Genomic DNA, 24877 nt, shown 5'->3' with positions numbered 1-24877 from the left:
ACATACAGACTTGCACTCAGCGCAGATTCTCACTCTCTCTCTCTATCTTTTCTCTATGTGCACCGAAAAGTGCACAAAATGAAAGCACATTTTGTTTCAAACCATTTCGTACCACTGTACTTTGGTTTCTCATTTAATTTTCATATTTTAGGCTTTTGACAAATTAAAAGGCATTTGCACCGGTGTCGCTGTGTCTGTGGTTGCCCCTGCGGCTAACCAGAGTCTCGCCGGATGCCGTGGGCGGCTGTGGCTTTGGCTTTGGCGGCTGCTGCTGCAGTTTCATTACGGGTGGTGGACATTTGCTGGAGTCTGAACTTCAGACCCAGAAGCTTCTGCGGCTCACGCGGCCCCTTTCCACCTCCTCGCGAATCAACTGGTAAAGGGCCTTCATGCGAAAGTGCAGGACCAACAGCACAATGACCATAATGAAGCTGTAGGCATAGGCATTGCACAGGAAGAAGACGGTCCAGCCGGGAAACATGGCACCGACACAGCCCCGCTTGTAGAGATTCTCATGGGTCACCGTCTTGTTTCGGTAGCAGGTCTCCGGCCCCGTACGCCGCGGATAATTGTAGTCCGCTGGCCCCAGCATGCCGCAGCATTTGTACATCTCTTCGGTGTCGTTCAGCTGTTTGGTGTTGAACATGTACACCACGCTGAAGATGTCGTACAGATCGTGGAACAGATACGTTCCGAGCATTAGGGGGCAGACACCAACGACCACGAAGATGCCCACCCACTGGGGGAAGGAGCGTTCATTTATTGAGAAAGAGAGCGACTGAATTACTCACCAATTCGGGAGCATTAAACTTGACTTTGTACACCAGAATGGCGTCCACAATGAGCAGAATGAGGCTAAGCAAATGCAGCAGGACCATGACCGCAAAACACGGCAGATAACTAAAGGTCACGGGTATGCTCTGGATAATGTAAATATTCTCTCGCGCATCCTCCAGATAAACAATCTGCCAGGAAGTTACGTGAATGAAAGGACACAGATGCAGCTTGGCGGCTTACCAAAATGATTATGTCTATGATAATGCAGGCCCAATAGTAGTGTCGCGGCAAACACGCAAATCTGCACTTGCAAGGCATAACACAAAAGAGAGAGAGAGAGAACTGCTGCCAGCCAGTTCCTACAGTTAAGTCTTTGACGCTGCGAGAACAGTTTACTGGATATGGGATATTACCAAATGTTAGACATTTAACGCTCAGAATTGGGAGCAGCCAGCCAGCGATTTATCTTGAGTCGCTGAATTGAATTAAATGTTCGCTGCAGTGCGGCATTTATGAACAGAAAATATATCAAATTAGCGCTACATTTTGTGGCGCTATCTGACTTCAAAGCTCCGCCATTTGTCTGCGGAATGAGCACAAATTTGACTTCAGCTCGGCCATTTGGCTGTGGGGCGTTTAATTGAATAGTTCGGAGCCGGGCATTTGCATACGATACGGGAAATGCGAGACGGGGGGCTTCGGAGAGTAAAAACAAATAAGACAAATCACGCCCAGAAATGGCCAGCGATAAGCCACGAACTGGATTCGAGTTGCGAAAAAATATGCAGCTCCTGCTGAGCAATTTCTGTGGCCGTTGGCTGTGCCTTTTGTTGGCTGTTTGTGTTGCGCATGCGTAGTGCAGCATTACGTGTACGTACCCATAGATCTTTCAGCTGGTCTACCGCTGACTCCATCGCTGGGCTCCTCGTCGCTATCGATATGCGGAAAAGAGTTGCCCAAGCAAAACAGCGGCAATGCCGGGGATGTGGATGAAGCCTCACTCTTCTCGCTGTGGCTGCTGCCGCTGCTCCTTTGCTTTGTGTCGCTGCTGCTGCTGCTGCTGCTGCTGCTGTTATTATTGTTGAGCAGCTCCTCGCCGGCACTCGAGCTGGAACTGGAGGCACTGCTCCTGTCGCTGACATTGCTATTGCCCGACGAGGTGGAGTTCATGCTGTCCTGCCGGTTGGTCAGACGCCGCAGCATGTAGCGGTTGTTGAACAGTTTGTTTTTGGTTATCAAATCGCTGCGCCTCAGCGCACACTTGGGCGAGCCGGCAATGCTGCTCGCAGGATTCCCATTCGTGTTCCCATTATTGCAATTATTGTTGGCCTCATCCAGTGGCATATCCTCGCCAGCGTGTGGCAGCTGCATCTGCATCTGCAGCTCGTTCAGTGACACGCGCTCAATGCTGCGCTCCACGCTCACCAGCAGATTCTGCAACAGTTGCGGCAGCTCGCCGCCGTCCGCTGTCATCATGGCTGCCGTCGTGGACATCTCCAGTTGGAGCAGGCTCAGGGGACTCGTGTGATCAATGCAATATCTCTGGACGCTCTCCACGTTCGGGGTGGAGCGCCAAACAGCATAGAGCCGTAGTGTGGCTGCCTCGGCGTTGTCGTCGCTTATCTCGCTTGTGGCTTCTGCAAGAGGAACAAGAAAAGAGTTCAACGATTAGTTGCTGTGTTAAATGAATGTGTTTCGATCTAATCTGGATGGCTTGTAGCTCTTCGGATAAGAGTTGCTCAGAGTCAAATGCCACTGGAAGGAGTTGGCAAACTCTCAAAAGTTATTCCCCAAAACATTCTAAACCAAACATGACTTTAAAGTGCAGCCAAGAGCCTGCCCATAATGGTGATGAAAGGGTTCCTTGCACTGCCTAAGTATAGTCTTGTTGTTAGTGTTACCTAGGGATCGACCCACTTACCCAATTTGATGCACAGATAAAGCTCTGCGGGACGTAGTGCGTGCACGATCTCAGCGTCGCTCAGCTGCAGCACCAGCGCTCCATTGGGTGTTGCCAGAGGCCAGCCGGCGTGCCATAACCAGGACTGCAATACACAGATAAACGGATGATAAACGGTGATTTGAAGAGGTAGAGACAGGGAGGCAGAGAGATTGAGTAACGAAATCATTTGCAAATTTTTATTATTACAGCGATTACATGTTTTGCGAGAGTCTCAGTCTGAGTCTCGAAAATTATGCAGGCCACAACACCCGCAAGTGTTAAGCTGCAACCAAAACCAAAAACCAAAAAAAGGAAACCAAAGCCGTGGAAAAATGCGCGAGGCTTAGACTGACTGTCTGTCTGTCTGTCTGTCAGAGCCAGGGTCTCCCCCATATATTTGTCGGTCTCACTCTGCTGCCTGCCCCTGTGTATCAGCGATGTGGCCACAACTTTTGTGGCATGGCGCACCGGGCAGGACCCAGACAAGAGGCCCCCAAAAAATAAAAACCCGAACACGGCAATAGGCGATGGAAAATTATAGATAAATCATGCAAGTCAAACTTTTTTTTCTCTCTTGCTTTTTTTTTTTTTTTTGTTTTTTTTTTTTTGGCAATTTCTGCTAATTTTTGGTTATTACCCTTTCAGCGTTTCAGCCAAGGAAAAAAAACGAAACGCAGATTTCACCCCTACGGGAATGTGAAATCGAATTTTGCGAGAGAGACTCTGAGAGGCAGCCCGCCCCGCCCCCGCAGACAGCGTCCAGCAGGGAAACCCTGCGCCCCCCACTCACTATTAATTGTTGCAACAAAAGCGCAAAATGTTGCCATCGCATTTTGGTTGCTAATTTGCCAGATAGATTTCCTTTCTGCATTTGAGTTTTGCGAAAAACAAAACAAAGAAAAAACACCAAAAACTAAAAAACGAAAAAAAAAAAAGATAGAAAAAAAGGTGCGCGCAATGCGCACTGGCTGCTTGATTTATAGCTTGAATTTCTGCTTGATTTTATTGGTAACAAAGCGTTTTTGGGCTTTGTTGTTTTTGTTGCACATGCCACAGAGCAGGGAGAGACCACAGACCCCACAGAGATACAGCAGGGGCAAACACACTGAAGCATAAATCAATTGTTGTCGCACGAGAGACAGGGAGAGGGAGGGAGAGAGAGAGCGACAGAGAGGGGTGCCCGTGAGGAGGGTCGGTCGGTCCGACGGTCGGTCGGTCGGCTATCCATCGATATCCATTCAAACAGAAAATGATCAATTTTGTCATTTGATCAAAGCCGCAGAAACGATCGCATCGAATCGAAACGAATCGAAACCGAATCTCAACGATCGCAACGCATCGTTTACAATCGATTGAACAAAATGTTCATCGCCGATCAACCGAATGACAACAAAAACCAAACCACACACAACGACAGAGTCTGCACTTCCTCTGGCGGAGGGAGCTTCACTGTCCCCACTCCTCTCCGCTCCTGCAGTTTTTTTCGGTTAAGTATAAATATCGTATCGCTGTCGCCACATGCTAAAATAATGATTTTTCGTAACATTTTCTGCTTGATTGCCTGCAGCTACAGCTTGGAGTGCCTCCATCCCTCTCATGCTCCCTGCTCCCTGCTCTTCATGCCTGCCTTCCAAAGGGGGGCTTCTAAATCATTGGAATCGGTTACGTTTCAGTTTCATCGTCATTGACCCAAATGCGCGCGTCGCTCGGACGCCGCCGCTTGTCATTGTCATCGTTCCGACTGCGCGTTCTCTCGTTTCTCGCTTGTCTGGGATGGAATGGAACCAACCCCAAAGCCACAGGCACAGGCACAGTCCCTGGCCAAAGCTTTCAAGCTCCCACTCAGCGGTTGTTCGCTGATCGATCGTTCGCTCGCTTGATGTTACGTTTTCGATTTTCTGCTCTGAATTTTCTGCGCCGTTCAATGTCAAGTTGCATTTATTTTTAAATTCTTTAGAGATACTCTACAACAAGTAGGAATTATTAACAATAATTAACGCTAATAATATCGATTCTTTATATATTCAAACTCCAACTCTTTATTGTATGATTCATTGAATATTCTAGCCACTTTTGAACCAAATTCCCACTGCTCTGCTCATCATCTATTGTTTTCTGTTGGAGTATTTCCCCAGAACATCAAATAAATATATCAAAATCCACAGCAAAAAAGGCAAACACACAATAAAAAGCCGCGAGCGCAGCCTAAAACATTTCCCAGAACTCTAGAAATCCAATAAAAAACAGAATAGAGTGTTTGAAAGCCATCACCCAAAGATACAAAAAGCATCTCTTGGCTCTTGTTACCGCATTCTGATTGCTATTCTCTTTCATTTTTTGTTGTGTCATTTTGGGTTTTTTAATACAATTTGTTGTGGGGCGACAAATTTCCGTTCCATTGGCGGCATTTGGCTTTCTGCCTTTGGGCTTTTTGAGTGCTTTTTGCCGAATGCCTTGCCCCTCGGCGGAGGCCATAAATCTGCCGCTGGGGTTCAGCAGCTCAGCTCTTTTTTGTCCGAGGATTTGTCTGGGTTATCCTGTGTGTATCATTCCATCAGTCATATGCGTAGCAGCCAGCCCATTCCCACGCCTTTGATGTTGAAAACTAAATTACCGAACAGCGAAAAAATGCCATCAACAGGCACAGGGGACTCAAAGGGAAGTCAAGCGAATCGACGGCCTGCCTGCCTGGTGTGTATGAGTAATCAAGCCGACATGGAATGGTCTCTCTGGGCATTAGCATATATGCAGATATCCAGATATATATTCGCATATCTGAAGCAACAGCGAAACACATATCCCGGCGCGTGTGGCGCCCCAACCAGCCCATGGGCAATTATTCAATGCGGGTGCAGCCAGCAGTCGTACACGGATTTGGCTCTTTTTGGGTGGGGATCATCGACAGGCAAGGCATCGTTGAGGACCACCGTGGTGTGTGGAGAGTCGGCGAGAATTACGCATGCAAAAGGCGCACACACGGGGCGTTGCACACACACACACACACACCGGCGCGGCACTTGGCTTGTTTTGCTTAATAATTTACAGTAGAAAAACGCATAAAAAACGAAGAGAAACAGACAACTTGTTGGCCGCTGGCCGCTGTCTGTCTGCCACTTTGGTGGCAACTCCGCCGCACTGGCCATTCGCTTCGCTTATTGGCAATCGTTTCAGCGGAGTATTTCTCTTAATTTCTGCAGCTCTAACAATAATTAATTTGTTGTGCAAAAAGATAAAGGGCCACACCTGAGCCCACGACGAGCGCCCCCCACGGCAGTCGATAATTATTATCCGCAAGGCGTTGTACGCCGTGACCTAGGCCTTTGGGAGCGAGAAACCGTTTTGCCGTTTGTTTTTCTTTTATTTATTGTTTGCCAATTGATTTCGCTGCTTACTTCATCTTTCATTTAATCTATTGCCAAATTGTTTGTTGCGCGTTTTGTTTCATTCATTAAATTATTAAATTAAATTTCCAAATCAGATAACATTCTGCGTCAGAGCCAAGCGAAGAAGCAGCCTTGAAGCAACTGTTGAAGCATTTATGCTGGAGTTGCCATAGAAATTGAGTAAAGGCTGAGAGTGCTAGACAATTATTTAATAGTTTTTGTTGATGAAAAGCCATTGTCGGGGATGTAGGCGTAGGCGTCTGCAAACAATTTTTGGATGGTTTTGGTAGGTGAAATCTTTGAAATTTCTTTAGATTTTGTATTACAATTCTCATTTCTTAATTTCAAAACTGCAAATCTCACGGAAAGAGAGCCAGCAATGAAGAGATTAAGGGCTCAATGCTAAGCCACACTGGCAGAGAGAGGGAGAGAAACGGAGAGACAGCCGCAGGCTTTATTCTTTAGAGTTTCTACATAGATCAATGGCCCAAAGTCCCCTCCAATGGCACGTTCACAGTTCAAATAAATGATACCCCAAGCCGCGAGTGTTCAGTTTGCTGGAACGTTCTCTGCCCGCTTTGCATATAAATTCTTGCGAATTTGAATACATTTGCGCGAACATCGTAATCTTGCTGCAGGCAGAGCAGCTTCCTGCTCTAATTCGAATTCCTGCTTTTATCAATTAACACTCCGGAGATGCAGCCAATTCTATTTATAATCCATCGTTAACTCCATCTTCCGGCACCAGTTGCAGTGCAAAATCAACAACACAAATCCAGAGCCAGTCGCAACTGCCACATTCTGGTGCAGAAAAAGCGAGGAAAAAGCTTTGAACTTTTGCACTAACAAAGCGGTTCACATTTTTGCTTTTTTTTGTATTTATTGCGACGTCACATTTCCGCTTGATCTGCCACAGAGAGCGGAGCGACCATCAAACGGCGTGGCATGTCATCGGCACCACCATCATCGTCATTCCACAAGCCACATGTCCGTGTCCATGCCCCTGCCACAGCCATTCGATGTGGCCACACCTACAAATTGTTTGTGTTGCTCGCGGGGGCGAAGGAGAGCTCAAGATATAAATATATGTACGGATGGATGGATGGCTGTGTATGTGGCATGCACCATATGCATATGGCAGAATTTTAGCACAGGGAGAGCGGCAGTGGAGGCAGTGGAGCTGCGCCAAAAATAGATCAGGTCTAGGCTGTCATGCATGCTGCACGGCCGGAATGTGCCACAACAGCAGAAACGTTCTGCAAAATGTTCTTGGAACGTCTGCCGCTGCCCCCCGCTTGGTTGGCCCCTTGCAAATTTGTTGTTCTCTCCCTCTCCCTCTCTTTGGGGCACAGGAAGTGGCGCATTGGGTGTTGAAATCCCATAGGGATTGCCTCCCGCCTTAAGACAACAAAAAGATCTTTGCCGTTCCGTTCCGTTTCGATTTCGTGTGGCAACATCAAAGCAGGCACTAAGCTGAGGCAAGCGCAAAGCAACAAAAGCTGTTGCAAGTTACATCAGCAGAAGGGGAGGGTGGGGGGAAGACTCCTCTCAATTACGAGAGCAATTGTCGATCGAGTAACAGCAAAAACCGGTACCCACAGCCACGACTGATGTTCTGCTGAAACGACTGGGAAGAGACTTGAGTGCTGGCCACTTTCCACGTTCCACGTTCCGTTCACAGCTGATCATGAACTTCGTTACCGACAGCAGGCTGCGGGGTGTGGGGAGTGCAGCTGAAATCAGCTGAAAACGAGTTTTTATGGCATAATAACAGAAAACGACGACGCCAGCAGCACCAGCAGCAGCACAACAATGATGAAGATCTGAAACTGATGACTGGCAGAGTGTTTTGCTCTGATCTTCTGCTCCTCTGATCTGCTCTTTGGCTGTGTTTCTGTATCTGTCTTTCTATCTGCAGCTGTTTTCTCTCTCTCTCTCTCTCTCTCTCTCTCTCTCTATTCCTCTCCCCGTTCCATCTGTAATTGAAAAACTTGCTGGCCACATCAATTCCAAAAACGTTCATAAAACTTGTTAATGCATCGACAGAAAACGCATTAAAAAAGAGAATAACCGTAGAACATTTCCACGTTTCCCTCCCCTGCCCAAAAGGGTATTTCCAATAAGGAAGTGAAAAAGGAAAAACGAGTAGCCAGCCAGCCAATATTCGTTTCGTTTCCATGCTTTTGAATGTTTTTTTTTTTTGCTTTTCGGTGAAAATTCTAGGAAATGCTTTTCCGCTGTGGCAAAGCCACGAAATGTAATTCTGTTCTGTTGCCAAGAGGTGGAGGGAGGAGGGTAAGACTCTCTTCCTACAACAAATCGAAATAAACTTTATGCACGTCAATTTTTAATGAGCCCAGCACGAAGTCAATTTCAATGCTAATCCAGCGGCGGCGGCCACAGTCAGAGCCAAAGCCAAAGCCCTGGTCTTGGTCTTGGTCTTGGTCTTGGACATTCAGGAGTCACAAAGACACTGTCCCCTGCCTTGGTGCTCCTCCTCCTCCCTGCTGCACATGTGCCCTTAAGCCACAAATCACGAAGGTGGCGCAATCTGACATCCTACTCAGTGGTGGGCCCTCAGGTGTGTTTTCCTTTTTGGTGTCTTGGCCACCAAGAGTACGGCGAGAGAGTTACGCTTGAACTTGACAAATGCACAAATAACGTGATGCCGAAACGAAGCGAAATCCTGGCTGCACCAAACTGGTAGATAATTTATTATTGAACCATTTATTAGAGCGTGTCGCAATAGTTGTCGTGGCGGGGCGCAAGGGGACGTTGTCTGCAGTCTGTTCAGGGCTCTGGCTCTTGTCAGTCATTCGTAGTCGCATTTGACGGCTTCGTTTGTTGCTGCACAATATTTATAGGGTAAAGAGAGATACTATTTGGTTTGGCTGGAAGCGTTCGAGCAGGCGGCGAGTCGATTCCCACGTCCAACGGCCGACAGACGTTCACGTCAGCCTTTTGTCTTTGTCTACCTGTTGGCATTGCAGGAAGCATTCACCTCCCGTTGAAGCACACACACACAGCCAAACAGCCGCACACAGACTTAGACACTTGTGGCACCAAAGGAAAGCAAACACAATGTACACATCATAATAATGAGGATAATCACGATGATGAGCAGACAACAAGAGCCACACGCACACACAGGCACAGAATATAAGGAACAAAAAAAGGTTGTGTCTGTGTCTGCCACTTGACGAGCGCAGCGCCTGCCTGCCTCATACCCATTCCCCACTCCACTCTCCACTTCCCGTCCGCAAACGGGCGACTCATCGCCTGCGGGGCGCATTGGCGGCTTTTGTGCCTGGGTTAATTACTAAGCGAATCACACACGCGCCTGAATAATTCAAGGCTACTCGCCACTGCTGGTTGCATTTTGTGTGCATCTATTGCCAGGCAGGCAGCTGCAACTGCCACCCCGTACACCCCTTTGAAATTTAATCTCTGGGCGTGGAGCTGCTGCATTTATGACTGAGTATTTTATAATCAAGTGGCAAAACTATCTCCATCTCCATCTCCATCTCCATCGGTATCTGTATCTATGTCTGCGCTAATGTATCTGTATCTTTAGCTGCTTAGTTCTTTAGCTGTCATTACGCAGCACATTGTTGGCGTTTATTTTTTGTTCCTCTCGGATTGCCAGACGACACTTTGCGGAATGTCTCGCACAATCCACAAGATACATTTTTCTCGACTAGCCTTAATGGACAGCACACAAAAAGTGATGCGAGATGGGTGCTGGCAGATACAACAAATGCCTTGGTAAACTTTTGAAATTTCTGCCAGATTACAATTACAAATTATAAAAATAAATTAAACTCGAGAAAGGTATTTAAAGGCATTTAAAACTTAGTTTGAGTGATTTTTAGTGGCGATTAACTTATCTACAGTCTTCTAAACCCTTTTTTAATATTACATTTTGTGATGAAATTCCCAAAAAAAAATGTTTTCATATTTTTCGTTTCTTAATTTCTGAGAATTATGAATGGAAAGCCATAAGATCTGCTGGCTATAATATTTTTGTAGTGCTTTTTGTTGTGTAATTGTGAAATTGTAACAATCTAGAGCCATAAATCATTTTGAATTTAATATTTGAAAATTGTGCACAAAAGTAGAAAATATCACAAAAATTCAACAACAAGTTGAGGACTTTCCAACGAAGTTTCAAATATGAAAAGTCCCACGAAATGTTCCTTAAATTCCTCTCTTCACTCCTCAAGAACTACAAAAAGCTTTCATCCTTGCTCCATTTTTAATCATTAATTCACAATATTCCTACAGACATTAAGCCATGAAAACGCAGTTCAAAATCTCAAAATTATCTCTTCTGTTGGCAAATATATCTGTCAAAATAAAGTCTGCAATCTGCAAGTTTGCATAATAAAACCATTCAATGTATGGCTACACTCCGATTCGATGCCACTCCACTCATTTGTGATTTCAGTCACATATCGTCATTCGTACGCGTATCCTGAAACGGACAACTTCCTTCCCCAAGATGCGGTGTCTGCGCCCCAAAGGAGCAGAGGATGATGATGTGATATGTGATGGCCATTTGGTCATTGAAGCACGTGTTCGAGTGTGCCCAATGCACTCACGAAATGAATGGAGTTGGCGAGTGCATTTTTACAAGTTATTTTATGCAAGCCATAAATATGCACTTTACACTTTTGCACACACAAAAACACAGCCACAGAAACTAACACATTTCCCTCTGCATTCGCCCCAGGTCCCCTGGGGCCTGTCTCTCTTGCGCTCAGTCTCTTTCTTCGTGTGGCAAAAACAAACAGCAAATGCCTTTGCCAGATGCTCTTAGTTAGACCAACACAAATAGATATCTGCGAGTGGAGTCTCTGCGGCTGTGGCTGTGGCTGTGGCTGTTGCATACAAATTATGTACAAACATGTTTTGCAGAAATGTTCAATTCATTATCGCTAACAAATGCCGATCATGTTTGTCTGCTCAGCCAAAGCAAACACAGTTCAAAGCACTTTTTCCTGCACAAATGATTGCAAACACAAATCGCAAGAGCAGACTCCAATGGCTGCTGGGATTGATGGGACACTCCACGCACACGGTAGCCCATGGGCCAGCGCCTAATCGTAATTGCTGTACCACTAAGTGATATGCCGTGTTCCCCTCCAACCAAAACAAATACAACAAAAAGCAGAATCAAAGTTCGCTCCGACTGTACCTTCTTCTGTGGCACTCCAACGTACGCTTTATGTGAGTTCCCCCTTTGGTTTTTTTAGGTTTCCACTTAATACACAATTTCCGCTTTCAGAACAAAATAAAGGGGCAGCCCTTTTGTGCGTATTTTGTGTGTGGCTGTGCGCCTGCGCAGAAACCGAATTCAATTACAGAACGTGCCCCGTTTGGGCAATCTCAGCTATGGAGTTCTCCAGCACCATGCAACAAATTAAAAGCCAATTAACATGCAAAGAGAGGGCAAAGCAGCAGCTGCAACAAATTGCAATGCTCTGTGGCAGGTCAAACAGACATTTACGACTCCGGCAAATCAGCAGCAAATGTGGCCGTCTGATTGATTCAAATAAACTCGCACTCGGGCAGCAAGTAGGTCACGCAGCAAACAGCCTCCCACAGATGTGCCACACAGTGCGTATGCGTTACGACAAAAATACAACAAAAATCATTATAAATTACACTTTAGACAGGCACACAGAGACAGAGACACACATTTATGGGGTCCGCGAGCACTGATAAGCAGCGCTAAGAACCATTTTATGGTCATGACTAGAAGTCTTAGAAGGGGCGCTTGAAGGCAGCAGCCAAAGACAACCCACACTTGTGCTTGTACTTGTACTTTTTTGTTGCTGTCATTGACTTGGGCACGACGAAGCCCCTTCGCTGAGAGAGTGGTCTTTGGATTCTAACAAAATGAAAACCGCGTGGGCTGCCACGAAGGACGCTTCCGCTGGCCTTTGTGCCCATGCCCCCGAACTGCTCTTTATCGTGGTGTTTGTGTAATAAGTATGCAAATTGCCAATCGAGTGGAGAAACAATTGATTTTTAATGAATTCTGAGGTCAGGGTCGTCGTCGTCGTCGTCACTCCACCGCGATGCTCGACACTCCACACACTCGACAATTATTGGCCATAAATGTTGGGTTACCTTAACGCTCTTTGGACTGAAAGATCGTTAGATCGCGTTGGAAAACCAGAAATCAGATACGAGCATTACCTCCAGTAAATCCAAGTTAGAAAAGGGAATCCGTTGATTTATGCCGCGGCTTGTCGTTAATTTCGATCGTTTTCGATATAACAAAATAGATGCTGGATGCTTGATATTATATGGGCACTTTTATCCTTTTCTCTTGGCTTTTTTTTGTTGTTATTTTACGATTATTCCTCTTTCTCTCTCAACGATAGTAAAAAAACATCACAACATTCGAAGGCACAACTCGTTTCCCAGTATTTTCAAGGCACTAGTTTAACAGAGATTCGAATTCCATTCATTCATCACTTTGCGTATATTTGCGAATTTATTTGCATTTTTTATTTCTTTCTCTGCGCGTATTTCTTGGGGCGGGCGCTGCGAAAAACTGCTCGAAAACGAAGATACTCTGAACGGTTGCACGCGCTGCAAGGCTCTGCTATCCGTGGTTCGGTTCGATTCGGGAATCGGCTAACGATTTTTGTTTTCTGCCGCACACACGACTGCGCGTCGCAAAATCAAAATCAAGTTTAAACGGCAGGCCAAGCCAGGCAGGCACTTGGCTGTTGCTGCTGTTAACTTAACAGTTTACATATGAACTCTCAACTGTTGTTGTCAGGCACTGCAATTCAATCAACGAGCAGCTGTTAAGCGAAGCGAGAGAGAGAGAGTCTAAGAGGAAATGGCATAAAAGCGCGAGAGAGCGCAGCGTTAACAGCGGCTGTTGGTAAGCGGCTGCAGTGGATTTCGACCTATTTTAACAGCGGCTGTTAGCGCGCACAGCGGCACTGCTGTTAAGCAGGCGAAAAGGAAATGGCAAAGTGAATTTTGATGGGAGTGGAATTATGTGGCAAAATTAGATGATATTGAGATAATAGATATTAATTGGAGATATAAAGAGCAACTTTTGGGATCAATGTATGCACAAAATTTCAATGGTTTACTCAGTTCTTTTTGTTTTGCAAGCAATTTGCCCATTCCAAAAATAAATCTATGCAAATATTTAGAGCCCCAAGAGAGCACTTAAAGGGTTGGATTACCCAACAGCTGCACTCTTAAGTATTCCAACAATTTGTGGCAGGCAAAACCAACCCAAAATCAAAGTAAATTTAACTCCGATTTAAAGAACTTCATTGCCAAGGCACAAAATTACTGCTCAACGGCTAATTTTGCTGGCTGGTAAATGATATATCTTCTACTCGGATTTCCACACAGATTACTCGCTGGTCTAGGAATGGTCTGGTCTGGCCCTCTGCAGATTCTTTACGACAATGAGCGACCACTTACCTCGCCAATTTGATGAGCGGCGCGCAGTGCTGCGGCAATTTGTGCAAATTTGCATAGGAAACGCTGCTCGAAGCGTTGCAGGCTGCCATCGAAGGCGCAGTCGAGACGCTCACGTGCCTGCTGGATTAATATCGCACGCGTGCGTGCCCAGTAGACGGGATAAATGTGCGACAGATGGCTGTCAATCAGTTGAGCCAGCATGGCGTCCACTTCCACATCCACATCCATATCCTCTTGCTGCTCCACCATCTCAGCCTGCAATGGGTGGAAAGGGTGGTAAGAAAAAGGGCTCTGAGTTCTCCCTTGTGGCTGCTTACGTACCACAACAACGTCAGCGGCAGCGCCAGCGCCAGGCATGGGCATGGGCATGGGATGCATTTCCACTTGGTGGACCGCCTGCTGCTGCTGCTGGGACTCTGCCCTGAGACTACAGTCAATGGGTTGTGTGTCCGCATACGCTGTGGAGGAGGCATCATCCGAACAGCAATCCTCCTCCAACGACTCCTCCTTCCCTTCTGCCATGGCTGTGGCAGCTTCATTCCTGATCATTATTATCGTCGTAGTTGTAGTTGTAGTTGTAGTCTTTGGCTGTGGCTGCGGCTGCGGCTGACCCGTTAAGCGTTGCCTGCACTTCTTGAGATATTCGCGAACCCGCGCTGTGCCGCGGTTCAAAGTTGCCACAGCATTGTTGTGGCTGTTGCTGTTGCTGTTGCTGCCGCTTGTTGCTGGGTATTGACAGCACACATAATTAGCATTTGTTGCCACCACTGGATCCGGATCCTCCGCCACCTCCTCATCGTCCATGTCCATGTCGATGTCCTCCTCCTCTTCCTCATTGCGAGCTATGGGCGCTGGCCTGTTGGCCTCGTTCCTTGTGTTCGCCATTCCCGTGTTTACCTCCTCCTGGGGCACACTCGTGTGTCCCACTGAGACATCGATTTGCGTGTCATTCAACACCAAGATCTCGCCCAACTGCTGCTCCCCCTTTGCCACCTTCTTCCCCTGTTTCTCCTCCTTTTCTGCTAATTTGGGGCTCTCGGTGATCCCTGCTGCTCCTTCTCCGCCCACTGCTGGCGTTGGCCCTGCCTCAATGTTCGTGTCGTCGGCCTGCAAATAGAATCGAATCGGTAAATATATAAAAAAAACTGTAGACACGTGTGAAATGAAGTTCAGAGTGCACGAAAAAAGGGTGAGGTGAGGTACGGACATGGTAGGGCTTGTGTGTATCTGCCAGATACACAATTGCCGCATTTCAAATGGGCCAAAGTTCTTTGGGCTTCGGCTTGTGGCAGCGCATGCAATGGTGCCGCCCGTGCCACCAGAGAGCCGCATTAAACACAATTCATTCGGTTGCTCAGGGCAACCAACACAGAAGAGGGTTGGCAGCAATAGGGACAGTGACAGTGGGGCAATGGAAGAAGGTGTGGAGAATACCTTTACCTTTTTTTACAAAGAAAGAATTTAATGGAAAGATTGTGCGAAGCAAACCAAATGAGTTTCAATTTGAGAACCTTAGGCTTGGAATTTCATAAATTTCCCTAAGATTGATTTTAAAATTACAAGAAAATTCATTGACAAAATCTACAATAAGGGAAGAAGATAAAGCCTGTCCATTCCTCTATTTATTCTGTTCCCTTTTAAGAAACTCTTCCAGAATTATTCTCCCTTAACAAATGGAAATAATTATCCCTAAATGATTTACCATTGATTGTTAGATCTTTTTTATCTCTTCCTATCCAACATAAATTCTTTTTGCATTTGAAACTATTTCCAGTTCCATTTAAAATCCTAATTTGTTGTTTATTTCCATTTCTGCAGACATGTCCTTGATTTGTCAACTGCCTTTATCCCCCTTTCGTTTATTTTATTCCCAATTTCTTTGCACTTTCCCATGGCATGCTGTCACACAGTGCAGCTGCGGGGTGGACTGCGCTACGCCTTGTTGCATGTTCAGAAGTTAAACAGAAATCAATTGGGGACAGCATTGATCCACAAGACAAGACTCGACTTGACTCGACTCGACTCGCGAAAGGGATGGGGCGCATGTGGCAGTGGCAGTGGCAGGGGCAACTGCATTGCATGACAATCAAATGAAACGTCAAACGTTCGTTACTGTTGCAGTTGCAGTTGCAGCTTGCTGTTCGTTAGATGTTGTTGCTGCCACAGTTGCCGTTTGTCGTTTGTCGATTGTCATAGGTCAAGTGTAGCACAGTAGAATTCACTTTCTTTCAGACACACACACACACACACACACACACACAGGCAGAGTTAGAGACGCCGCAAATTTGCAGTGAAAGTGGACGGGGCGGGCGTCTCCTTTGTGCCCCCAATATTTGACCATAACACACACAGACTGCGGGGCATAACAATGCCATGGGGCATGTTGAATTTGTTTTTTTGGTCGTAGTATTTACCAAAAGTATTTTTGCCCTGACAATGCGACATTGTGCGGCACCGAACAAATGAATTTTCCATTTCAGTTTTTCCACCACTTTTTTTTTTTTTTTTTCTCACCTATCGACGCCCACGCCACGCTAGCAACTAAATTCCGGTCTACAACACTAGCCACTAGTTCTGCAAGTCCTGCAAGTCCTCGCTGGTATGTTAGTCTTTGCCGCCAGATGTCGCCCTCGGGCGGAATGCTTGCGCATGCCCAGCCACAGATACTCGCACTCGCACAGTGGTCGTACGCCGGCAACCCGCAGCGATTTCCAAAAGATTTCCAGAGCGCTTATAAATTTCCACAATTTGTTCGGGCGACGGGCGACTTTGAAGTGCCACCGCCAATAAATACCCATAAATATATCATCAATAATTTCGTTTTTGGGCCGCCGCATGCACTGGGAGAAAAATAAAGAGGTGTGCAATGCCGGTTGCCAGATTGAGATTTGAATTGGTTCTCATTCATGAAAAAGTAGTGCAATTACACATTAAATTGAAACCCATTCATTATTTTCACTCTCTCATGGAGCGCATGCACTGTCCGAAAATTGGAGGGCATTTGTGGTAGAACAAATCAAAGAAAAATACAGAAATAGAAACAATGCAGCAGTGTAGGATGTCCCGTTTGTATGTTACTTATTCCCTATTCCTCCTCCCACAAGAGAGTTTGCTGAGAGAGCGAGAGCTTTGCACGATGCGCACATTGCCAAAGCTCACATAGAGCGATGCATTGCTGAGAGAGAGAGAGCAATGGAGTGTTAGATGGAGCGCGCGATTGAATGCTTTGCTGGCAGAGATCAATGGGAAGAAGAATGAAGATAGAGAGAGAGAGAGAGCAAAGGTGAGGGTGTGTGCAATGCGTGAGAGGTGCAAAGCTTGCAAATTAAATGCAGATCAAGAGATAAGACAATTGCGACGGTTAACTGCACTCCAAGCGATGATGAATTCACATTCTTTCTTCGCCTGAAACTTATACAAAATGTTCTTGTTTCCTCTCTCAGCTTCCCACTTTTTCTTGCAGTGTTTCGCTTGATTCTGGCTTGGCGCATTCCAACCCATTGGACTGGCTGCTGCTGCGCTTGCTGTCGTCTGCCACTGGATCCAATGACCATGGCAATGGCAATGGCACGCACTCCACACGATGATCAACAGTGGAGGGGGAGGGGAGCCAGCCCAGAGAGAGCGCACGGGGCAAATGCAATTTGCTGTCATGCCAAACTCTTGACCAAGTGGACCTGGACACTGTTCATCAATTAATTGCTCTCTGGCTCCAATCTGGTCGGACTCTGCTCCCGCCTGGGGGCGTTTGTGGCTGTTGGTGCGTGAGGCGGAGTCTTGGGCAGTGGGTCGTCGGTCTTTCGGTCTGCGTTCGCTGCCGTTGGGGCTGAGGCTGCTGCAGCTAGCCCGCTGTTCAAATTATGGCCGCGCCATCAAAAGGAAATCGAAAATGTTGCACTAGTTTGTTCGGACAGCGACAAGCCATTAAAGGAAGGTCGAAACCAAAAGCTCAACCTTGGGGCAATCCGATTTGGACCACTTCTACGTCTGGCTCTCACGCATCCACGGTTTCACCTAACGCCACAATAACAACAACAACAGTGACCCACATCCACATCGGGCATCCCAACCCAATCCACAACCCATCGCATCGCATTCAATCCACTCGTAAATCACAGAAGAAGCGACCGAAAACAAGATTGGAAACTAATTTTTATGCATCTCTTGTCACATTTGTGTTAATCAAAACATTATGACTGCATTTTCTTTTATTAATTGGACAACCACCTCCGTCTACATCACTAGGAACTGGCAGGGAGTAGCAGCAGCAGCGGGCAGAAGCATTACCGGAGGAGCAACACCTGTGCCAGTGCCAGTGCCAGTTCCAGGCATCTGCCTGTAGCTTGCTGCCCACCAAACAAATTAAATTTATTGCGTGTGATTTTGATAGCAGAAAGACAGTCGAAAGACAGGCCACAGAGATACACACACAGAAATGTATTGCGTCAGTAACTAATTTGTTAGACGGTTTCGGTACGAGTCTAACGGGGCGCCAGCTTCCCAGCCAGCTCCAAGACCAAGCGGGGGAGCAGGAGAAGCTCTGTCCACGTAGGTAGTGAAAATTGCATTTGCCACAGAGAGACTTCTATGAGAGGGAGACCATAAAAAAGCTTTGGTGGGGGGCTCAGTGCGTGGCTTGGAGTGGCTCGGCTTGGCGTGGGTGGCTGCCGCTGCAACTGCTCCCAAATTAAGTGACAGCCCAGCCACGAAATTGAAAATGACTGTGAATGCGTGTCGTTAATGGGTTTGATGGTGGCAAGGCCTAACCCCTGCGCCAGAGACCATGGTCCATGCACCACGGACCACAGACCAGTCTTATGGCCATTCATCGAAAGAGAAACCGTTTTTTGGCGGCACGGGGCATGCCGCAATGGGAAAAGCCATTTGCATACACGACTGTTGGTACACAACAAAAAATAGCAAAAACATAAACGAAATTATAATTGAACAAGACAGAAAAATGGATTCTCATTTACTAAAGCGATTAAAGCGATTGCATTTTACAGATGTAGTCGTTGTTTTTCGGCAGAGAAAACAATTTTTAATCAAAAAGTTAGCTCATGGGAGTCGAAGCAGAGACTGCGAGAGAATTTGATTTGGATTTAAAGATGTTTATTTTAATACTCAAAGTGTGGAAAGCCGCAAAATTCGTTTGGTTTTGTGCTGAAAGGAGTTTCGTCTATGGCTCCACATCGGTAAGCTCATCCAAGAAGAGCGCGGCACGCCACTTGCGACGCTTCCCCTTGAACGCCTCAGCGGTCTTCTCCTCCAGCTGTTGCCACTCCAAGAAGTCAGCCCATTCAATCTGCACATCGAATAACCCACGATGTGGCTGCTTGAGCGTCAGCTGTTTCCGAGGATCTGGAGCGTTGGGTATGACCGATGTTCCATCTAAAATGCGCCGCTTCCAAAAGGCCTTGACCAGCGGCAGCGGTGGACGGTCTGAGCTGCTGTTTCTCAGCTGGAGGCCAAAGGTCTTGGATGTGGCAAGGAGTGCCCTACGGATGGGCAGTGATCCGATTGAGCGGCAGTTTGACATTTTGCGGGATTCGATGGAAGGTTTAGTTTAAAGTTTTCTTCTGGTACGAAAACCGCGAATATTTAACCAAAAAGTGTAATAATTTTGAATATTTTGTTTTATCTTTCTGTTTTCTTTTAAATAATTGTTTAGTTATTCGTTGTGGAGAGGCTTTGAGTTTTTCAATTTGTTTGACATTTATTTACCCTTAAGGGCATGTGATGGAAATATTTTGAGTTGCTTTTCTAAGACTCCTTTTATGTCAATTTACCCTCTTAGTTTTTCTCTAAACTGCAACTTCCCAACTGAAAATCGAAGGTTTCTTATTCGAAGTTCACGCTGAAAGTCGCTCTGTTATTTAAATTCCTATGAGTACGATTATGTTCAAGAATTCCCCGATTTAATAAGCTACAAATAAGCGAGCGTCTGCCTCTGTCTATTGTAATGGAGATTCCATTAGAGTCTCATCATTGTTGTAACAATTAACAGGCATTCCCATGGCTTCACATTACAAATAACAGACACTGCAGCTTGACCTTGCAAATAGCCAAAGAGACTTTTATTTCGCTCTAAACTTAAGCAAAACTTTAATGGAACTTGTTTCTCGGGCGAGAATCTCTCTTAATTAGCAAATACTTCCTGTGATTCCTGTGGTTGCATGATGCACGGCTCACAGTTCGTTATTCAATCACCTGAAAATCGGTTTGGGGTACTCCAGTTGTTGACATTCGACTGCGTTGACAGTTGCATTTCCCGCCCATTAACGAAATGCGATAGTGCCGGCGAATAAGCAAAGGAAAAATGCTCGAGATTTTGGTATGAAACCGAAAGCCAATGTGGATAGTGATGTTGCAGTTGCAACAACTGCTGCAGACATGGTAAAAAGTTGTCCATTGATGGGGAGACCTGCAGCATGGAGCCGGAGCCGGAGCCGGAGCCTGGCACCTTTTGGACCACCAAACGAGCGGCAACGACTGTCGGATGAGTGTCTGCCCCGCGTTTCAGATACATTTTGATAATAGCAATCCCCCTGCCCACATGGCGGGGAAGTAGTTGCAATAATTCAACGTAAAGTGTTAAAATGTCGATATTAATTGTAGACCAACTAACTTTAGTGGCAGCAACTACTACTACTACTACTACTGCTAGTACGTATCGTTCCGCATTTAAATAAATTGCGATTATGGTGGCAAATGTGGCAGCAGCCACCAACGAGCCCCTGGGCAACCCCTCCAGTGTTGCCTCCTTTGGTGGCTGGTTTTGTGCCGCTAATAATATTTATCAGTGGCTCTCATTTGCTGCCCCCGGACGCTGCAGAGCGAGGACACAAGGAGGAGCAATCGATGGTTAATAAACCACAAAAAAAGTACACACCAAAACCGATTCGATGGCTAATTGCGCTGCCTGCTGCCGCTGCCTGTTGCCTCCCTGCTAACTTGGCTGGTAGCTGGTTTCTTGGTCTGGAGGATTGTGCATCCGCTCGTCAGTTTTCGTTTTCATTTTCATTTTCGGTTTTCCACATTGTTTTGTGTGTGCCACATGCATATTTATTTATTTATTTATTTATTTAGCTGTAGTAGCTCTGAAAAAAAAAACAGACTGCGACATGCAACAGCAACAAAAGCACACGACGACGACGACGAGCGGCTTTCAAATCGAATCTTAGCCAAAAAAAATGCTGTTAAATGCAGTTGAAGAGCGATTTTTACAGCCGCCAACAAACAGCAGAGAAAATGTGCAGGAAAATGCAATGAAGAGTGCACAAAAAACAGACAGAGACAGAGCTGCAGAGAGAGAGAGAGAGAGACTCATGGAAAATCTGTTTAATATTTTCCCGCGCGCACTCACGCACGACGTGGGAATTTTTCTTGCCGAGACTTTGAGTCGTCCCTCCATCTCCATTTCCATTTCCATTTCCATCTGTGGACTGCGTTTTGCGTTTTGCTTTGCTGCGAGATGGATGGATGGATGCAACTGGATGTTTGGCATGCAAAAACGACCGAAACATTGAACCTTTGTACCTCATAAGCTTTGGGTAAGAGATATCATCCATAGATATCCATGGCTGATAGCGGGAAATGGGTTTTTAGCTGTTATCCGAATGATCTGATCTCTTGACCCAAAAGGAAGGAAGTGGAATAGGAAGTAAAACTAAATATCAGCGAAAGAGAAGGGGAAGAGAAACCTTTGCCAAATATTAGGAAATTAATCAAATTATTCCTTGAAAAACGCATCAAAATACTTATAAAGCATTTAAACATCCAACTCAATTCCTCAATAAACATACAAAAATAAACACAAAATAAACAAAAAGATTACATTTTTGGTTACATTTTCGCACTTTTCGTAGCACAAGAAAACTTTCAACTAAACCTGCAATCGATCCCGCCAAATGTCAAACAACTGCCGCTCAATCGGTGGACTGCCCATCCGCAAGGTGCTCAAGACCGCCGCCAGTGTGCCACGCTTTAGCCTGCAACTGAGGAACAGCTGCACAGACCATCAACCGCTGGTCAAGGCCTTCTGGGAGCGTCGTATTGTGGATGGCACACTGGTCGTACCCAACGTTCCCGATCCCCGTATACATTTAGCGATCAAGCAGCCCCATCGCGGCCCATTCGATGATCAGAGCGAATGGACTGACTTCTTTGAGCGGCGGCAGCAGGAGGCAAAGACCGCTGAGGAGCTCAAAGGGAAGCGTCGCAAGTGGCGTGCCACGCTCTTCATGGAACTGTATTGATAGCAAGACGGAACTCCTTGACTTTTAACTACTATGACATGAAATATAGATCAAATATCAGCGAGATCCCTTCCTGGGTTTTGCCAAACAGGAAATAAACTTCACATACAAATCTACGTGTGCAGATACACCCCACATTTTGTTCAAGGGGAAACCTGTTGCCCAAAACTTTCGCCAACTTAGTATCAAAAACTTCCTTCCCTTAGCGAAACGAAGTGGAATGCTGCAACGTTTAATCACAAATCAACTTTCACGCCCCCCAACAAGAAATATGAACTCCCCCCCCACGTTTTGGATCTGTTTTTGAGCGCTCACTTAAAGGTAAAGCCTCTGAGCTTTAGGCCACATTAATCCACAATTACTTTTGTGGCCGGCAGAGGAGAGAGAGAGAGAGAGAAAAATGACTCAATTTAAATCAATAAAAAGGGCGCAAGGGAAAACGTGCACCCACAATTGGTGCGAGGGAACGTTGCAGAAATCAAGTAAGAAACCCACCGTCTGGATGGCCGGATAGTCGTACGACGAATGCCAGATCAATGTCGACTGCGGCTTCTGCTGCGTATTGTAGTGGAGGCGACGAGCGTATTGCCTCATGAATATTTTCCAGATTACATAAGCCATGGCCTGCCTCCTTACAGATCGATGCAGCGGGGCAGTGTCTACTCCTCCGACGTCTGTGTCCGATGCACATGCAAATTATATGCGTGCCAGGAAACTGCCAGCGGTGGTGGTGCCGCCAATCCATCGGCGCATCGACACACGAGAGGGGAGACTCAGATGCAGGCGCTGCAGGAGAATCGGCGGATGGTGGGTCCCCCTCTGTTTTTTTTGTTGCCGAATGCGTTGCGTTTATTGTTTTCATAAATAAGGAAAATCTCTTCGAAAAATTTGTCGGTTTACATTATTATTATTATTATTACGAGCATTACGATGATTCCTCCTCCGTCTGCTGTGTCTGCAACAACAAAAGCCTCACGAAGGAGACAGAGATTCGCTTCATTTTTCACTCTGAACAAAACGCAAATCCACATAAAAAACCGGGGAAGGCACATACAAAAGGAAGGCACTGTGTCTCGCCCGTCTCGTGGCTTTTCTGGTTGATTTTTGTGTATTATTTTTAATATTTATTTACATTTTGTTGCCGTTTTTTGTTGTTGTTGTTTTTTTTTTTTTGCATAACGCGCACAGGTCACGACGGAAATCGTTGGCTGGCAATTTATCAATACGTAGTTGTACTCCACTGTACCCTGGCAATGGGGGCCTAAAGGTAAGAGCCAGATTCAGATTCAGAGTTGGACTTTCGAGGTTCGAGCGCCAGTCCAGAGCGGGAGGGCCCAAGAAATCCACAAAAATCACAAAAAACTCAAAAAGCGCGCACAAAATTTCGTTCAATTTTCTCCGTTGGATTTTCCTTACGTTCGAATATTATCTTTTTAGTTATTTTTCAGGCCTGCGTTTGCGGCAAGCGCTTTGTGGCAACTAAATTGAAATGAGGTTCAGCTCATGGGCGAGGGTGTAACACACAGATACAGATACATTTACAACAGAGAGACCCATCCCACAATTTCCAACGGCCATTTCCACATCACAGCCATTTGCAGGCTTCAATGATTTTCCCCCCCATGCGTGCGAAACGCTTTGAATGAATGCGATATTTGGCTCCCACTTCCCTCCCTCCATCCACCGCACCTCTCCGCTTTATTCCACACCCCTCCTGCACCCCCACAATCCTCTGTGACTCAACGAACGCTTCGTTTGAATGGACACGAACGGCACGGTACGGCAGGGTACGCTCTCGTGGATCATCACACACCACACCCACAATTATCGCTTGACTTTTATGTAGGATATCAACGCTTTGACATGCGGTTTGTGGCCACTAACAAACCCCACTAAGTGCTGCAAGAACCACTTAAGGAATACAAGTTTTCCCTGTGGCACTTTTAATTGCTAAAATAATTTTAATCGAAAGCAGATTTTCCTCTTTCTGCATTTAATCATCAGTTGTTGTGTTTTTCCACTCTTCAATTGGAAGTTAAATACAAACACTAATTAAAACCCGAAAGATATTGTAGAGAATGTCGAGGAACACTCATAAAATCAAGCCAAAAAGAGTGCACAAATTCCTTCAAAGGGTACATCATGGTTCGACTTTTTATAGCACAACAAAATCCCCTCACAGTTTTCGTTAGTCAGTTTTGTTGTTTGTCGTGTCGCGGGGAGGTCTGTTTTATGCATACATTTCCATTGCCATGTCTATTGTGTGTGCCGGCTTCACCGCCATTCACCAGCTCCGCTACAAATTGTGGAACATAGCAGCATTGAGACATCTCTGCAAGCAAAATTCTGCCTTGAACTTGGTGGCAAGTTCTCTCATTTATGGTATATGGGCATACGGGTTTCGTTCCTCGTAGTTTTTGCTACTTTGTCGGTAATTTAGTTTATGCCGTTTTGGACAGGCATTTGTTTACGACTGCTTCAAACTTCCATCAAAAACACAGACACACACACAGCAAAAGCGCTAACGAGGGACAACCGTCTGGGGAGCTCTGGGGGTCCTTTTGGCAGAGGTTTCAATAATCGGGAACATGCGATCCGTTGGAGTGTTGTTTATTCTGTTTTCAGTTTCATAAATCTGGAAGTTTGAGTGGGAACCTGAGAATAAACATTTGTCCAGAGGATAAACAATGGCTTTGGGGGGAAACAGACTGCCAGACAGACAGATGCAAAGAGCACTCCCTGCCATATTTTCATTTGTAATAAGAACATTACGAGCCCAGCCCGTGCTGCTGCTGTTTCTGTTTCTTGGGGCAATAAATATCTACTCATAAATATATTTTGTGATTAAGACTATTAATATTTCCGCTGTGCCAGCGAATCAATTAAAATCAATTAATTTATTAGATTAATGCACAATCCATGCACATGTGAGTCACATGTCGTGCTTGTGATTTATATCGGAAGTCATTCGTGCGGGCTTTAATTGGGGGCTAAAGAGGGAACACAGATAGAAGCCCTTTCAAATGGGTTTGCTCATTGCTCATTTAAAATAT

At 45.9% G+C, this 24877-nt stretch overlaps 2 protein-coding genes across 5 annotated transcripts in view; both read right to left on the bottom strand.

Moving 5' to 3' along the window:
* The window catches only part of LOC117895708 (pleckstrin homology domain-containing family G member 4B), an 88024-nt gene that overhangs the window by 20390 nt on the left and 42757 nt on the right, over window positions 1-24877 (bottom strand). For 2 of the 4 annotated variants that reach the window (XM_034803558.1, XM_034803556.1), the window contains 4 exons: window positions 13888-14673; window positions 13567-13821; window positions 2699-2822; window positions 1656-2414 (listed from right to left, as the gene is read on the bottom strand). In XM_034803558.1, the coding sequence (XP_034659449.1) occupies window positions 1656-2414; window positions 2699-2822; window positions 13567-13821; window positions 13888-14673 (1924 nt within the window). Of the gene's footprint in view, window positions 1-1655; window positions 2415-2698; window positions 2823-12306; window positions 12389-13566; window positions 13822-13887; window positions 14674-22319; window positions 22461-24877 lie in introns of those variants that run through there. The other 2 variants (XM_034803557.1, XM_034803559.1) reach the window with 2 other exon arrangements.
* On the bottom strand, window positions 119-1118 carry LOC117895714. The gene is made up of 3 exons (XM_034803567.1): window positions 1018-1118; window positions 792-965; window positions 119-739 (listed from the first exon to the last, which is right to left on the bottom strand). Exons 1-3 carry the CDS (start codon window positions 1093-1095, stop codon window positions 317-319), a joined length of 675 nt encoding a protein of 224 aa, XP_034659458.1. The 5' UTR covers window positions 1096-1118; the 3' UTR covers window positions 119-316.

This window comes from Drosophila subobscura, chromosome J, assembly GCF_008121235.1.
Source record: "Drosophila subobscura isolate 14011-0131.10 chromosome J, UCBerk_Dsub_1.0, whole genome shotgun sequence".
NCBI lineage: Eukaryota > Metazoa > Arthropoda > Insecta > Diptera > Drosophilidae > Drosophila > Drosophila subobscura.
The sequence above is the reverse complement of the archived record's forward strand: the minus strand, read 5'-3'. Positions and strand labels throughout refer to the sequence as shown.

Excerpts from the sequence above, each read along its gene's own strand:
- LOC117895714 (XM_034803567.1), bottom strand. The coding sequence starts at position 1,095 with ATGCCTTGCAAGTGCAGATTTGCGTGTTTGCCGCGACACTACTATTGG. Across the intron at positions 966-1,017 it reads TCATAGACATAATCATTTTG|ATTGTTTATCTGGAGGATGC; the intron begins GTAAGCCGCCAA and ends ACTTCCTGGCAG. Across the intron at positions 740-791 it reads AGTTTAATGCTCCCGAATTG|TGGGTGGGCATCTTCGTGGT; the intron begins GTGAGTAATTCA and ends TCCTTCCCCCAG.